At 34.5% G+C, this 18,037-nt stretch overlaps 2 protein-coding genes across 2 annotated transcripts; both read left to right on the forward strand.

Annotated features, from left to right (window-relative positions):
- Positions 1-2,705: 2,705 nt before the first annotated feature.
- On the forward strand, positions 2,706-7,227 carry LOC131007830 (uncharacterized). The gene is made up of 2 exons (XM_057934745.1): positions 2,706-3,038; positions 7,126-7,227. Exons 1-2 carry the CDS (start codon positions 2,706-2,708, stop codon positions 7,225-7,227), a joined length of 435 nt encoding a protein of 144 aa, XP_057790728.1.
- Positions 7,228-14,052: 6,825 nt separating this feature from the next.
- Positions 14,053-17,238, forward strand: LOC131012618 (frataxin, mitochondrial). Its single transcript, XM_057940602.1, has 5 exons — positions 14,053-14,454; positions 14,729-14,801; positions 15,040-15,087; positions 15,177-15,271; positions 16,574-17,238. Exons 1-5 carry the CDS (start codon positions 14,216-14,218, stop codon positions 16,701-16,703), a joined length of 585 nt encoding a protein of 194 aa, XP_057796585.1. The 5' UTR covers positions 14,053-14,215; the 3' UTR covers positions 16,704-17,238.
- The last annotated feature ends 799 nt before the right edge of the window (positions 17,239-18,037 follow it).

Below are 18,037 nucleotides of genomic sequence, written 5' to 3' on the forward strand. Positions count from 1 at the left end.
AGGATGGCGAACTCGCAACGTGCCTACGATGGGACCAGCTACTTCGTCATACCTTTTCAGTCGATACCTCTTCCCAGTCAATCAGAAATAGACTTCGTTGTTGCCGATCTCGAATTAAATCGAAGGCGGTGTTGGCGAAGGTGGTTGAGTTTTACCACTCGCTGATGCGAAGAGATTCGAGCTGCATACGGGATTCTGGCAGGATCTTTCGAAATAAAAAAATGAAAAGGAAACGAACGTTAATGGTTTGGGTTTAATTGCTTCATTTTTTGAACTTTGGGGGTATTTGATCCAAAGTCGAGTACAAAGGGGTATACGCTCTAGGGGCCTCTACATCAGGGGTGCATCTGCACCTTAACCCTATTACTTACTATTATGTAAGTCGATGTTGAAATATCACTTATTTATATTTGTTTATTACAGATATATATAGTATTTGTTTATTACAAATATAATAATGTCAAAAGAAATATATTAATTTTTGAAAGGGGTTATGGCCAAAAAATTCATGAAATTTAAAAAAGTTGCAATTTTCACCTGAACTTTCAATTAAGCCCCAAAATACATGAATTTACAATTTTGTTGTAATTTTCACCTAAGTTTGACTTTCAACGAAATTAGAGCTTAATTGACAGTCAAAATTAAGTCAAATATATTAATTTTTGCCTTCTTAGACCTCCGAACTTCTAAATACTCGTCATCATAAGAAGTTAGACCAACATCAGGTGAATTTCCGATTGTCAATTAAGCTTTAATTTCGTTGAAAGTCAAACTTAGATGAAAATTGCAACAAAAATATAAATTCATGTATTTTGAAGCTTAATTGAAAGTTCAGGTGAAAATTGCAACTTTTTTCAAAGTTCGTGTATTTTTTGACTATAACCTCTTTTTTTTAATAAATTTTCGAGTATAAGTAGTTCAATGACCTAGCCCGAAATCCGAACATTTAGAGTTATGGTTAGAAATTTTAACCCGAAAAAAAAATTCAATCTAATTAATCCGCATCCGAATAACTTGATAATCCAATAGAACTAGCCCAAAATCCGATAAATTGGTCCAATCCACATGCCTAGTTGTCAACTTGTCATGATCTCGCCTATTTGTCTTATATTAACTGGATTTATTGTTCGATTGTGATCAATTATAGAGATTGAATATTTTATCTGCAACATTTTAGTTAGGTCATAAAATTAAATGCGTTTGCTATTTTTGACATTGTGCATATGAATTCCAACTCTCAGATAATTATATGGTCGACTCATTAAATTCATGAGTAATATAACTAATTTGATTACGATTATGTAATGATTAATCGTGCACGGTTCAATTCAATTCCAATCATGTGAAAATTTTCATAACCGAATCTGTTTTTGGAAAATCTCAAAATTTTCTATGTGGGTACTGGTACCTTTTTAAAAAACAAGAAAACAAAAAAATCGGCTTCTCATCACACTTCATATAAATACAAGGAAAAAATTGAATGAAAAACCAAAATACAAAATGTTTAAAAAGGCAAATGTTGAAAATTAACATTGACCAAAGAAAAATATTGACATTTTGTAAGAGTAAGAAAATGAGAGAGAGAATAAAACAAATAAATATGCAACATTCTACTAGTATAAACTGTTGTAAATATATCTATAAGATATATCTTATGTGTGTTGACCAAGAAACCTCCCTAAAACCCTAGCTTCCTACTTGTATAAATAGAGGCCTTTAGCCCTCATATTGAATACACTTGATTCGTATTCTCTTCTCTATTCTCTCGCTTCTCTCTAGTTTATAACACGTTATCAGCACGATAGTTCTAATTCTCTCATCATCTCCCTTCGATCGTAAAAGATAATTTTATTTTAATCTTTGTATCGATTTTATGTGAATCATATAAGATTGTAGTTAATTAAATAACTTCATCTCTATTTAATTTCACAAAATTCTCGAATTCATCTTCGATCTGAATATTTTTGTACAAATATTACAATCTATTGTTTCATTAAAGTATTATTATTATGTGTATGGTGTTTAATCAAATCCCTAGTGCACGAATCTTTAGAATAGTACACCATAATGATTCAAGTGCATGCGTGTGTGTGAATTCAGATTATATAAGAGATCGTGTTTGTATGTGTGAACTTTGATTATTGTTTTGTAGTTCCCGAATTGTTGTAGATTAAACAAATCCCTAGTATATATTTATCTATATACTCATTATCTCCAGTAGATTAAACAAGACTTGTATATTAAATCGATCCAACACAGTATATAGTATATTAAGAACACCTGTCCAATTATACGTATATAAATTTAATACTATGTTCTTAATGTTATAAATTGCTTTTCTGTATTGGTGATAAATTTGTTTCTACCTATTTTGTGATTAGGGTTTATGCCAATTTATATGCTTTGTTTTTCCGTCAATTTGTTATTTTTTTTATGCCAAAATTTGTGATTTTTGTACTTTTATTATATTATGAAATATTTTATATATATAGTCTATTTTTTTTTCAAAATGATCTTGAAAATTAATTGATGCTATTTAAGTAGCACAAGTAATATTCCTGAAGAATATTACACTCAAGATCTTAAATTGATGCTATTAAAAATAGCACAAGTAATATTCCTGAAGAATATTGCATGCTCTATGAGCAAAATAAATTAAACATTTGGATAACATATCCTTAATTATTTTGTGCAGAATTGCACGGATGGCAAACATAGCCAAACTTGAGTTCATCGCCCTTGACATCTCGGGCAAGAATTACATGTCATGGACTCTTGATGCTGATATTCACCTGATCTCAAGGGGTCTAGGAGAAACTATCAAAGAAGGAAACAAAGCGTCCGACCAGGATCGCGCTAAGGCACAAATATTCCTTCGTCATCACCTTCATGATGACCTTAAGACAGAGTATCTGACTGTCAAAGATCCACAAGAATTGTGGACGAACCTCAAAGAAAGGTTTGATCATCAAAAGACTGTCGTCCTTCCTAAAGCTCGTTACGAGTGGATGCATCTAAGACTACAAGACTTTAAGTCTGTGAGTGCTTATAATTCTGAATTATTTAGAATTGTTTCTAAATTGAAACTTTGTCGTCCTTCCTAAAGCTCGTTACGAGTGGATGCATCTAGAACCTTTAACGGATGATTTATTTACTGCACGTTTTGCAGACTGTCATTTTGATGAAATGACATTTCCAACATTAGGAGGAATAAATCTACATCCAGAAAAGCACAAGAAAATCTCTTGGAATGAGAAAAACTTATCACATTTTGATTCTAGAACAAATCAATGTGAACAAGAAATTGAAAAGATCATTCATTTGCAAAAGATTGCAAATCAAATTCCTGATGCTTTTGTAGATACAAGAAAAGTGACACAATCTCACATACATGCTGCAAATACTCCAGCTAAAATTGATGTCCCTGAAGGACAAATAGCTTTGGCAGCAAATGAGTCCAAAATTCGTCAAAAACGTGGTCGACCAGTTGGTTCCAAAGATTCTATGCCTAGAAAAAGAAAGGGGGGCAAGATGGAAACCAAACAATGACGAAAACGACTAATCAATCAAATGAAAGTGATGTAATTCCTGAAAAATTACAAGTATCTGAAAATCATGAGATCTCAATAAATTATTTACATTCAAATCAGATATTAGAGAGAGAAAATATCATCGTTGATGATATATTTGCCTTTCATATAGCTCTTCAAGTTTTAAATGAGGATCCTGAACCAAAATCTGTTGCACAATGCAAACAGAGACTTGATTGGCCAAAGTGGAAAGAAGCTATAGAAAGGGAATTAAATTCCTGTGATAACCGGAAAGTATTTGGGCCTATAGCCTTAACTCCGGAATCTAAAATCCCTGTTGGATATAGATGGATTTTTGTAAGAAAGAGAAACGAGAAAAATGAAGTTACGAGATATAGAGCAAGACTCGTAGCACAAGGTTTCTCACAAAAACCAGGAATTGATTATGAGGAAACATACTCTCCAGTAATGGACGCTATTACTTTCAGATTTTTGATTAGTCTGGCTGTGTCACAAAGGCTTGATATGCGCCTTATGGATGTAGTGACTGCTTATCTATATGGGTCATTAGATAATGACATATATATGAAAATTCCCGAAGGATTTAAAATGCCTGAAGGATTGCAGTCAAAACCTAAAAGCATGTATTCAATTAAACTACAAAAATCGTTGTATGGGTTGAAACAGTCTGGTCGTATGTGGTACAATAGACTGAGCGAGTATCTTTTGAAAGAAGGATACAAGAATAATGATATCTGCCCTTGTGTTTTCATTAAGAAAACCGAAAGTGGATTTGCAATCATAGTAGTTTATGTTGATGATTTAAATTTAATTGGGACTCCTGAAGAGCTCAATAAAACTGCTGAATATTTGAAGAAGGAATTTGAGATGAAAGATTTGGGAAAGACAAAGTTTTGTATTGGTTTGCAAATGGAACGTATCCGTGGAGGAACGTTTATCCATCAATCCACATATACAGAAAAAGTGTTAAAACGCTTCTATATGAATAATGCACATCCATTAGCATCACCAATGGTCGTTAGATCTCTTGATACTAAGAAAGATCCATTTCGACCAATTGAAGAGGGTGAAACGACACTTGGTCCTGAAGTACCATATCTAAGTGCAATTGGAGCGTTGACTTATCTGGCTAATAATACTAGACCGGATATAGCTTTTTCTGTTAATCTTCTAGCAAGATTTAGCTCTGCACCCACTTTGAGACATTGGAATGGTGTTAAGCACATTCTACGTTATCTAAAGGGTACCATTGACCTTGGATTATATTATCAAGAAAATTCTGATAATACTCTAGTGGGGTATTCGGATGCAGGATTTTTATCCGATCCACATGAAGCTAAGTCACAAACTGGATATGTTTTCACATGTGGTGGAACTGCAATATCATGGAAGTCTGTGAAGCAAACCTTGACTGCAACATCCTCAAATCATTCTGAAATCATTGCAATCCACGAAACAAGTCGAGAATGTGTATGGTTGAGAAATGTGACGAGTCATATCCAAGAGTCGTGCGGGTTAGCTTCATCAAAGGCCAAACCAACTGTTTTATATGAAGACAATGCTGCTTGCATCGCGCAACTCAAGGAAAGATACATCAAAGGCGATAGGACGAAGCATATTTCTCCCAAGCTCTTCTACACACACGACCTTCAAAAGGGTGGCGATATCGACGTGCAACAAATTCGCTCAAGTGAAAATCTGGCGGACTTATTCACCAAGGCATTACCAACATCGACATTCAGAAAGTTGGTACACGAGATCGGCATGCGTCGACTCAAAGATATTCAATGATCTCAAGTTCAGGGGAAGCAGTTGTACTCTTTTTCCTTCGACTAGGTTTTGTCCCATTGGGTTTTCCTAGCAAGGTTTTAATGAGGCAACATCTTTTGTTTTAGGGATTGGTCAATCAAGGGGAAGTGTTGTAAATATATCTATAAGATATATCTTATGTGTGTTGACCAAGAAACCTCCCTAAAACCCTAGCTTCCTACTTGTATAAATAGAGGCCTTTAGCCCTCATATTGAATACACTTGATTCGTATTCTCTTCTCTATTCTCTCGCTTCTCTCTAGTTTATAACATAAACTAAAAAATAATGCCATCAATTTTTTTTAAAACTTCAACGAAAGGTCATGTCTTTTTACAATTTTTAAAGATCAAATTATTTTTATAACTCGGACCAAACATCGTGTCATAAAGTTAAATTAGTCCTTAACAAAGATACAAGGATAAAGCTATGCTCATATTGTCCTATTTGAGTTGGCTAGTACTTTTTAGGTTATCTTATTTAATTTGATCTATTTTCTTTAGATGAATATGATCAATAAATTTTTACACTATACTTTTATCCTTCTAAATAATTATGTAAAAGAGAAATAGGCCAAATCGATCAGACAAAAAAAAATATTAAATAAATTACAAAGTATTAAGTCAACAAAAATAAGCATATAAACTTATAGCTCTAAGGGTGCGTTTACATTGATGGAAATGAGAGAAAAAATATATTTTCACTATTTTCACATGTTTACTATAATGCGGGTGGAATATTTTCTCGGGCATGTTATTTTCACTCATTTTCTTTCCAATGTTGGATAATATTTATCCTATGGTAGGAGTGCGAAAATATTTTCCAACATTTTCTCATCTTTCCAATAAAACTCTAGTAAACATATTGTTTACCATATGAGGGTGCGTTGGATAAATTTATCATGAAAAAATGAGGGATAACATAAATTTATGCCTTTAAATGTCTCATTTTTTTCTCACATTTTACACAAAAGAGAAGTGCATCATTTTTCCTTCCTTATTTTCACTTCAAGGATGAATAATATCATCCCTCCATTTTTGGTGTGATAATATTATTCATCATTGAAGTGAAAATAAGAAAGGAAAAATGGTGAATTTCTCTTAATTTTGTATGTAAAATGTGGGAAAAGATGATGATGAAATTGAGGTTTAATATAAAAGAAAAAGAAAAAATAGCATCCCTTGAAAGCACAAAGAGCATACTAAGGGCACGAAACTCGAAAGAAGATCGTAAAACTAAAGAAGACTAACAAAAAACATCAAATCAATACCTAATCTCAGGATAATCATCCATTTTTTACCAACGACTATGGACAATATTATTCATTGCACGCATACTAAACCTATTGCTAAGGTCCACCATAAATTCCCTCGGCTGATAACCCATTTCACTCGCATTCCTAAGGCGACTTTTTATGCTACCTTCCGAAGCTGCCTGCACAGGCTCCCTTTCCATGCCCTTTCCCGAACCCTTTGGACGACCATGTCCTTGTTTATGCTCCGAGAGCATCTGCATTCCCTGATTAACCTGCTCATCTAGCCGACTAATACGACTAGCAATATCCTTCGACTGCTGAATAATCAGAGAAGTGACTGGTTGACTCGCTAAACATTCTACATTTTCAAGAGCCTTGTCTTTCACCGGACTACTCACCGCGCCATCCGGAGCTTTCATTTCCAAAGTTTCGTCCATACAAAAAGATATCCAACCAGTTTTGATGATACCAAAACTATTATAATGCTTCGCTTGTCTTTATCTCTATTGCAGGTCCAAGGATTTCAGTCCTCACATGCCTTGACTGAAGCTACAAAGACTTTAGATCAGGTGGACAACGAACAGAAGACTGAAGATCAAAGACAGTACAACTGAAGCACACTTCGCTGAACGAGCAGAAGGACGCATCCTGACTAGAAGTCATCAGTCGAAGATGTTCACACAATTCAATATCAGCATTGAACTGAAGACTAAGTCAAGTACCAGTCGACACTCTGCATCTAATTGAAGAAAAGAGTACCGGACATGCTGCATTAAATGCTCAAGTACAACAGAATTAAATGCCGAAGATTTGAAGATCATCCTTGCAAGTATCAGAGCTTCTCTTTGCATGTAAAGATGCAGAAACACCATACTCCGAAGACAAAACAATTCAAATATCTGTCAAAAGGAGTATCCGAAGATTGCCACCTTAGCCCAAGAAGCGAAATCCTCTCACAACGGCAGAAATCCTAAAAACCATCTCTCCAACGGATCTATTCAAGACTTCGCCTATAAATAGAGCTTGAGGAACAACTGCAATCTTCACCGATTCGAAGACATACGCTGAAGCTTTGCCGAATTAGAGAGCCAACATTTCCATAGATAGATTTCGAATCGAATAAGAGAGTAATCAACGTTGTAAAATGAGTCTAGCTGATTACCTAAACTCTCTTATTAGACTAGGCACTTCGTGTTTTATCTTATACCTAGAATGGATTACTTGAGAGCATGTTCTCAGTTAATCTCAGTTGGAAGAGTCCAAACCCCCTTTTCAACCGAGAGAAAAGTGAGTTTGAAGTGGTTGTTGTTTAATACCATAAAACTAAACTTGGTGGTTACCTTGGTACCAGTTAAACCAAGAGAGAGTTTAGATTAAAGGTTTTGGCTCCAATTACCTTAGCATTAGCTTATTGGACACGACAGTGTCAGGGCGTGCTAAGTGTTAAATCAAATTCAGGATAGATTGGTAGGTTTGCTGTGCACCTTTAAGCATAAGCCCAGAGTGTTTGTCAGACAAATAATCTGGTTGTGGATGTAGGAGAGATGTCTCTGAACCACGTTAAAAATCATTGTGTTCTTTATCTGCTTTTAATTTTTCCTTACTTGTGCCAAACTGTTTTCAACTGAACTGAATTAACTGAAAAGTGTAACTAAGGATTTTACAAGTGACAAACCTCTTCTAAGTTCTAAAGGCTATTAGCATTAAGTTTAAATTCCGCTGCTGAGTTATTAATCCTACTGACGATTGTTAGTCAGAGAGATTAATAACTCTACTATATTTTACAAACTAGACTGAAGCCTTACTTGGATATCAGTTAAGCTTAGTGCTCGACTGATGTCACTTTACTGAAGTATCTTCAGTATCAGTCTACAACCTATTTCGAACTGAAATCTGGTTAAGTTTGTTTTGTTTGTGAAAAATAGCTCACAGGTCTGTCAGTCAACCCTCCGAGACCCCAACAAGGATTCCAATAAGTCAGGTCCCGAAAGGGAGTCGATATGCACAACCATATCCTTTTCCGCAAGACCATCCAATACATCAAACCGATTTCTGTTGCCCGAGGGGGATCCTCTCACAGGAAAAGTCTTACCATTCTCCTCGAAATTCCTTAACTGCATGCTTCCCACATCAGTCTCCAACGACACTTTATGACCAAAAACCATATCCTCACGTATGGGAGAAGACTCCCTAGAGTTATCAAGCACAAAAGCAGATGGAACATTCGTCCCTTGCTGTCGATCAGCAGGACTATGCGTGGGAGAAGTCTCCCGAGACAGCACAGCTCTCGTACCCTGATCAAGGTTCGCAACCTGTTGAGAGTGAGCCTATCGGCGCATTTTTACTCGCCAAAAGATTTAGCAGCCGAACCATTATCCACCGAATCCAGCCGAGAAGCACCCCCCCTGAAACCTTCTGCCATTGTTGACCCAAATTCGAGATTTTAGAATGCTGAACCGCCGGAGGTTTTCCAGTATCACCACCATCTTCAATGCCTTTCCTACGGCATTTATCAGGAGAGTGTCCAGTTATTTTGCACTTGGAACAAAAGAGAGGCAAATACTCACACGTGAATTCAACAAGAAAAGAGAAATCGCCTTCATCAACAAGAAGAGTATTCGGGAGAGTTTTAGACATATCTATCTCAATAAGAAGACGAGCGTATTGTCCAAAATCCCTTCAAGTCGAGGCCCCGTCAATCTTGAGAGGGTGCCCCACGTATCTTCCTATACCAGCGAGAAGTTCCACATTCAAATACTCAATGGGTAGATAGTAAATTCTCACCCAAACATTCGCAAGAGAAGAGTGTTCTTTAAAGGGATCAAAATTTCTTGTCCATCAGAAATATCCCATATGAGTTTCGCCTTCGCACGCATCTTATCATCGGCAGATTTGAAGACCATCGAATAATATCCTTTGCCCAACATGATTAATTTCCAGGAAGAACCTATAGTACTCCAAAGACGCCGCAGTTCATTTTTAACAACCATAGCTGGCTTAGGTTTGTCTCATTTACTGAGTAACAACCGTCTAGTTAAGGTGTGAGAAAATTCAGAGACCTCCTTCAAAAGGATATCCCATAGAATCTTGAACAAGAAGTGGTCAACCTCCTTAGTAGGCATTAGCGCATGGAAACAATGCGCGAGAAAATCTTGACGTCGCAACACCGAATTATAAGTAATATCAGCGTACATATGTCTTGGAGGGATGTCCTCCACACTTTTTCCACGAATAGGATCTTTAACCGCCCTAGAGCAGTCACCAGCAGTGCCAACTTTCCCACGTAATCCGCCAGAAAAGTTAGCAGTAGCGTTATTGACAGCAGCCTCTGTTCCATGTTGTGAGGCCGCGCTAGAAGAAGAAGTAGCAGCCAAAATCTTGGATCCTTCAGGGGACTTCGAAGCAACCAAGGCTTTAGAGCCTTCAGGAAAAGCAGAAATCGAACGAGAAAAGTTATTCGTGAGGCTAGGAAGATTCAGACCACCCACACCAGAAGGACCAAGAGGGAGACCACCGCCAGAAGCCATCGGACGGCGGCAGAAAATCAGCGGCACAATTTTAGTGTTTCGCAGGAGACATTTAAAGGCATAATTTTTTGTTATGCCTCATTTTCTCATGATAAATTTATCCATCAAAGTAAACACACCCTGATAAATAAAGGAGAAAAAGATAATATTTTCTCATCTTTTCTTATCCATCCTTTTCCAATAAAATTTTTACAACCAAAGTAAACGCACCCTAAGTAGCAAAACTCATAAGAGATGTGTTTACTTAAGGAGAGAATATACATATTTTCACCTATTTTTAACTATTTTCACATGTTTAATATGATAGAAGTTTTTTTCGGACATGGTGGAATATTTTATCGGGCAACCCCTTTTCACTTATTTTCTCACCAATTTTGGATAATATTATCTTTGGATAGTAATGTGAAAATAATTTCTAACATTTTATAATATTTTCATCTTTAGTAAACATATGATAAAAAGAGGAAAAAATAATATTTTCTCATTTTTTTCTTATCCATCATTTTTCAATGAAAATTTTGCAATCAAAGAAAGAGCACCCTAAAAAAAGTGTAATAGACAAGAAAAATAACCCCTCAGGAGTCACGAATATTATAAGTGATATGAAGCATGAGTTTTAATAAATAATTGAAAGATATATAGTTGAAAGATGAAGTAAAGAAAATGATTCAACAAAATTAATACTCCCTCCGTCCCAAGTAAGATGACACGTTTCTTTTCGGTACGGGAATTAAGGGGTTGTAGATTAGTGTTTTAAGTGTATATGTAATAAAGTATAAAAATGATAAAGTATGAAAGATAACGTGATAAAGTAGGAGAGATAAGATAATAAAGTGATAAAGTAGGAGAGATAAGGTGATAAAGTAGGAGAGAGAATGTAATAAAGTGATAAGTAGGAAATAGAGTTAGAAGGTAATAAGAGAATACTTAATTAGTGTTAAGTAAGTGTTTAAAATGCCTTATTTTTTCCAAATATAGAAAGGTGTCATCTTAGTTGGGACGACCCAAAAAGGAATACGTGTCATCTTGGTTGGGACGGAGGGAGTATATTAAATGGTCGAGATTTGTAATATCGAGTATGATGTGTGAATGAAATTTTAAATATAAGAGTTAGTTTTCGTGAAATGAAAGACTATATATTTCGTGGACGAATCAAAATAATAATAAGATTAAAATTTTCGTATTATTAAAGATACGTACAGAAATACCATATTATTCTAAAAGAAAATAATTACTCCCTCCGTCCCATAAAACATGACCCATTTCTTTTCGGCACGGAAATTAAGAAATTGGTATTCTGTATGTTAAGTGTAGTACTTAAAAAAGTGAAAAGATGAATAAATGATAAATTTTTTGCCATTTTTAGAATCAGGTCAAGTTTCGTAGAACAAACTTAAAAAGAAAACTAAGTTATGCTTCATGGGACGGAGGGAGTATTTTATATTATATTTATCAAATCATACTTGATTATGATGGGATGGTGGAACCAATAACTCTTGTGCCGTCTAATTAGAGAAAGCATAATAAATTTGTGGACTTTGTTAGCAGCATCTATTATACGGCTCCGAACTACTCCTGAAGAATCAAGAAACAACATTTTTCAAAAATACATATGAAAACAAAAACGAAAGGTAGCATAAAGAATAATTTATTTCATTTTCTCAAAAAATAAAATAAGAATAAGAAGAAGAATCGACTTTGACAATCCACCACAATTTAAAGTTCCACATGGGATCGCTCGATATTAATTCCATGTATTAGATATATAGCTTATATAAAATTCATTGCATGATTCATGCATACACATGTTATATAATACTCCCTCCGTCCACAAAGTATTGCCCCATTTACTGTTCGGCACAGGTTTTAAGAAAGCTGTTAAAGTGGTTGTGAGTGAAATATAAGGGTAGTTGACTAAAGTGATAAAGTAGTTGACTAAAGTGTTAAAGGTGTTGTGTGGTGGGTCCACTAGTAATAAAGTGTAATAAAATAGAATATAAAAATGAAATAAGTTGTTGTATGGTGGGTCCATTAGTGGCAATTGATGGTAAATAAATGAAAGAAAAAAGGGTGTAATGGTACAAAAAGCAGAGTAGGGCATTACTTTGTGGACAAGGAAAAATGGGTAAGTAGGGCAATATTTCGTGGACGGAGAGAGTACTATATATTTATTGGGAGATGTTAAGATGAGAACCCTTAAAGAAGGGAGAATCATTCTCAATTTTTTGGTCATAAAAATTACGATGGATGCATCATTTTGACATTATTTTGATGGATGAATCATGAATGCAACACACGAATGTGAATTTTAAAGGGAGCGGAAATTTTATTTATTCTGAGTGAAATTAATTTCACGAAGAATGTAGTAAATTTAATTACATGTCCATGCAATGGTCTCAGTTCTTTTAAATTATAGTTTTGACGTTAATAAACTCCTATATATAGTGTGGTTCTAATGAGAATTATATTTTTCGTAAGAACTTAAGATTATTAAGATTACTGCATTTGACACTAATGCATATGTTGCTAATTTTTTTACAGCACTTGAAAAAAAAAGTACACCAATAAATATTACTCTCTCCGTCCACCAATTCGTGACCTAGAGAGGAAACACGGGTTTTAAGAAAAAGTGCATTATTTATTAGTTGAATGGAAAAAGTGTATTGTTTATTGGGACCCACCAATTTAAAAAATATATAAATAGTTACTAAAAATGGGTAGGACACAAATTGGTGGACGGACAAAAAAGGAAATTAGGACACGAATTGATGGACGAAGGGAGTATTTGCAAATGATGTGATCCCCATAAATTTATTATCATAAAAAAGGAGTATGATTTAATTTTCAGAGAAACCAAGCATATTTAGTTAATGTTAGTATTTTTTTTGTTTTATGCTAATATCTTATGAAGGACTATTGACATCATCAAATTTGTAAATTACATAAAATCAAAATATATATATTCCCTTAAACTTCAAAGAGATGATTAATAGAATAATTTGAGCTTCGATTTTATGTATTTTGTAAATATGATAGTTCTAATAACAATTTTCGATATATTACAATGAAAAATATTTAAAAAAAAATTGACGATGCCGAAGACAATGTTTGGACTAAGTTTATCTTTTATGAGCTTATAATCTCTAACAACTTATAAGATATTTTAGAATTTAAAAAATGTAATGTATTAAGAGCTTATAAATTGTTACGGTGATTAAATAATTGGACTTATAAGTTAGAAAGAAAATTGAAGGGAGATAAAGTTATAAAGGTATAAGATGAAAATAACAAATTATAGTAGAATTATTTTTATATTTTTATTTATTTATAAGATTATGACAAAATAAGATGAGGTTGATGAATTTATTTATTTTTTTAGGAAAAAAGGATGTTATTATTAATTTATTTGGCCAACTTATAAGTCATTGAAATTTATTTTACAGCTTATAAATTACTTAAGCGTTATTAGCATCTAAATACACCAATTTTGGGGTAGTTTGGCTTTGCTCATAAACTTTGAAATGAATAAAAAATACATGTACTTTAATGTTGTAGCAATTTTACCATAAATTCAATTTCTAGACATTTGAACTCAACATAAACCCTACGATTTTCAAGTTTACAGATGCCTTATACGATACCTTTTAGAGTATCCTATTCCTATACTATGCCATTTTTTAAACATCTGATGAGTGCCCATCAACATTTCAACCTGCTATGTCAATTTTAATTTGAGTGAAAATTGAATATGTGACAAAATTACTACAATATTAAAGTTCATGTATTATTTTACTCTTTTCAAAGTTTATGTGTAAAATCAAACTATCCCCAACATTAATATATTTAAACACTAATAACCCATTATTTAATAGCTTATTTTCTCAAACAATTTCCAAAGCTTATAAGTTTTCGAGACAAATAAAATAGAAATTTTAATGAAGCTCGTAAAGAAGAAACGCTATTCGGCCCATATAAAAATATAGGCCCAAAAACAAGGGGAAAACCCAAAATAAGAATAGTAGTAACATATTTCAGCTTCGTTTCGTTTTTCCGGCCACCGAGAAATCGAGAAATTATGGCGATTCGATCGCTGAGAAGAGCGGTGTTGAGAGCTCTGAGCCCTCTTCAATCGTCGTCTTCTTTAATCCCAGCAACGCAAAACTCATCGCTGTTTTCTCTCTCTAACTACTCAGCTGAACCCTCAACTTCTGCCAGTTATTCGTGCCCGAATTTCTCGTGCAATAGCATCCCCTGCCGCCGTCTCTCCTCTCTCACTGAGGAGGAATCTCACGGCCCCGCCGCGGTCAACTATTGGTGAGCGTGAAAATCCTTAATACGTTGTTATTTATTGGGGAAAAAGTTTGATTACGATGCTGTTTTCCTTTTATTTGATTAGGAAATGAATCAATTATTAATTAAACAGGTATTTTGGTGTTATAGTATAAGTGAAAAAGTTTGGTTTTGGAAATTTGGTTGTTTCGTTGAAGGGATTGAGTAAATGGAAGCTAGTTTTGGTTGAGAAATGACTGAGAATATGTTTTGGTATTAATCTGAGTGGTTTGGATTGTGCATTGGTATTTTTGTGCAGCTCTTTGTTGACGGAAGAAGAGTATCACAAGCTGGCTAATTCCACCATCCATGATCTGCTTGAGAAGCTCGAGGTATATATTTTTCGATGAAATTTGGACCAAGTGTTACTGGTATGACTTATGAGTATGGAAATGATAAGGTTAAGGTTATATTAGTGCTGAAAACAACTTGAAAAACGATACTACTATTTGAAAATGGCTCTTCTGCTTAGAAACGAAATGCAGTTGCAAGTGTTTTTATACTCTGTCCATAGTTAATTTCACTATACGAGTTCATTGGGTGTTTTGATGGTTTCTTTGGCTGTTATAGGAATATGGTGACTCCGTGGACATTGATGGATTTGACGTTGATTATGGGGTGAGATGGATGAACTTGGATGGAGATGTTAAGATTTTGTAGCTTTTTTTCTGTCAGTTTATGATGCTACTATGCGTTCGTTTTTTCAGAATGAGGTCCTGACTTTGAAGCTTGGGGATTTCGGGACTTATGTCATAAACAAGCAAACACCAAATAGACAGATTTGGATGTCATCTCCAGTGAGGTATTGATGTTTCCAACTTAATGTGTGATCTTGGTTCCTAAGAAGATGTTGCTTTGTCTTATAATTTTAGTTCTGGAACTTGTCTTATCGTGGACCATGCCGTGAGGAGAATGTTACGTTTTGGGGTGTGATTGTAATTAATTGTCTGTCGTGCATGTGCTGAAAACTGAACACCATCTAATTTGAAGAATTCATTCATTAGTTGTACTTCCTTGAGTAAGTTGATCATAGTGAACATCAAGTTTGATTTGGGTGGTGTTAATTATTACATCCCATCCCATGGGTTCTTGTATTCAGACTGTAACATATCTAATACCCCATCTTCTCTTACGAATGCCAACTTTAATAAAATGGTTTATATTGAGTGTGAATTTTATTCAGTAAGCATTTTCTTTATTATTTAAAGGGTTAATTGGCACTAAATCCATAGACTGTTAGCGAATTCTAGTTTTTCCCATACTCTATAGAATTGGTGAATAAATACACGAACTTCAATTGTTTCCAAAATTTCCCCAAAATTAAGATTTTGGCCAAATCAAAACTTACATGACATCTAAATTTTCAGAAACCCTAGCTCCAATTTTTATAAAATCGAGTCCCACATCTAAAAAATTCAATGTGACACCCGCCTCGATTTGACCAAAATCTTAATTTTTGGGAAATTCGGAAATAATCAAAGTTCATGTATTTATTCACCAACTTTATAGAGTATGGGATAAACTCAAATTCACTAATAGTTTATGGATTTATAGCCAATTAACCCTTTTTTATATGGGTATCCGTATTTGAACTTGACATAAGTTTCTTGAATTGGTTATGATTTTTCTCTTATTGTCTGCCACTAGCTGCAATTTGAAAAATGAAAAACTGAAGGAGTGAAAAATGTAACGACTACTGAGGTACTGGTTAAGATTATTTTGATCAAATAATTAGTTATATTATTTTCTAAATGTAAGGAAGTCAATGCTTTGGGTGGGAATATGGGGCCATACATGCCTGCAATTTTCTTTGGTTGGTTCTTTGATGGCAAAGCTTTCATGTTGAGAAATTGTATTGCATTGCAATCAAATTAAATTGGGAGTAGATTCGTATTTTATTAGTTTGCATGACTAGAGGAGATATGTTTTTGCTTGTCCACATGCTTGCTCAAGGCGACATTCTACTCCACTGACTAAATGAATGAGTTTTGCCTCGATTATGATGATGAGGAATTTACTTTGAAATTCTTTTTCCATATATGTCTTGCACTAAGTTTTCTTCACTTCTCTAGTTTAATTCTTGCTGTCTCAATTGCCTCTGCAGTGGTCCGTCTCGTTTTGATTGGGATCAGAAAGCTGAAGCTTGGATTTATAAGCGAACAAAGCAAAACCTTTTTAAAGTACTGGAAACTGAGCTAGAAAAGCTGTGCAACAAACCTATCAGCCTTTCTTGAGCTTCCTAAAACAATACATTCTCTACATGAAACTTTTTCTTCCATGAACCCGTTATGCTACTCCCGACTACTCCCATCAACTCCCTATCTCCCTTCTTCTCGTCTCTTCCTCCACACCCCATTTCCCATTACATATGGCAGCCCCTCACCCTCATAGCAGTCGCAATCTAGTATGTAGTATGGCAAGTTATGTATATTGGCTAACTCAAAGGCCTGCTACACCAGCACGAACATGGTACGTGTTTTTTACTACAAGGTCCTACTGTGGTGATAATATGATGTGTTAGAAATGTTCAGCTCTATTCTATATAATCGAGCATTCATGGAGTTTTGGCAAACGATTCAACTGCCCAGCCCGGCCCGGCCTGGCCCGTTAGTGTGTGGCATGTATGAAGCCCACAAAAGATCTTTGCAACATACTCTGATTCAGCCATTTCGTATCACTATGAAATAAAAATCATGTCATTGCTTCGTACTGTCACAAATTTGATCTCTTGATTTAGTAAAAATCGCTGCTGTTGCAATTAACTTTCAACTGAAATGCATCTTTTGGTGGAATTAGGATTCATTTGCTATGGAGAAAAATGATTGTAACTCCGATGAATGGGTCGAATTTTTCATTATAAAGAGTAGTATTTCATCTCATGTTTAAAAAATGGAGTAGATGATGAAGCAAGATTCAATTAATAAGTATATTTCCTTCCAACCAGTAGGTCGTGGATTCGAGTAGCTAATGTTCGCAAGTATGGGCTAGTAAGAGTGATGGTTCAGAGCAATAGGTGTGTATTGATGGAATGAAATACGAGTGATGGTTCGGACTATAGGTCACGTTGCACGTATACTCCCTCCGTTCTATGAAACATGAGTCGTATTTGGTTTTAGACCGTCACACGAAACTTGTTACGTTTTTTTATATGGCAAAAGTTTTTTTCTTTATTTACTTTTTCACTTTTTCACCTATCACACTTAACACATTAAATATTTCTTTCTTAATTCCGATGCTCAAAAGAAACGACTCATGTTTTGCGGAACGGATGGAGTATTAGTTATGGTGTCATCGAGCGATGATTCAGATTTCGGACAGTTGGATTTGTACTCGTTTCATCATATATTTATATTCATTAACATGCTCTTTCCACTGATTTAATAATAAAAAAAAAAAATCAAGTTTTTACGAGCATTAGTTAAATATTTGGGAGTCGTCTATTTTCCATCCATAATTTGAAGGTGTTATTTAAATATGAAGTTCGATTAGAGACGAGTGCAACAGTATAAAATGTCCTTTTGTTCTAACTCAATATATATATATATATATATATATATATATATATATA

The sequence above is a fragment of the Salvia miltiorrhiza genome, chromosome 2 (genome assembly GCF_028751815.1).
Source record: "Salvia miltiorrhiza cultivar Shanhuang (shh) chromosome 2, IMPLAD_Smil_shh, whole genome shotgun sequence".
Taxonomy (NCBI): domain Eukaryota; kingdom Viridiplantae; phylum Streptophyta; class Magnoliopsida; order Lamiales; family Lamiaceae; genus Salvia; species Salvia miltiorrhiza.

Bases quoted from the DNA above. Each gene is read 5' to 3' on its own strand.
- LOC131007830 (XM_057934745.1), top strand. From the start codon at position 2,706: ATGGCAAACATAGCCAAACTTGAGTTCATCGCCCTTGACATCTCGGGC. The intron at 3,039-7,125 runs GTGAGTGCTTAT...TCTCTATTGCAG, and splicing joins GACTACAAGACTTTAAGTCT to GTCCAAGGATTTCAGTCCTC.
- LOC131012618 (XM_057940602.1), top strand. From the start codon at position 14,216: ATGGCGATTCGATCGCTGAGAAGAGCGGTGTTGAGAGCTCTGAGCCCT. The intron at 14,455-14,728 runs GTGAGCGTGAAA...ATTTTTGTGCAG, and splicing joins CCCGCCGCGGTCAACTATTG to CTCTTTGTTGACGGAAGAAG. The intron at 15,088-15,176 runs GTGAGATGGATG...TCGTTTTTTCAG, and splicing joins GATTTGACGTTGATTATGGG to AATGAGGTCCTGACTTTGAA.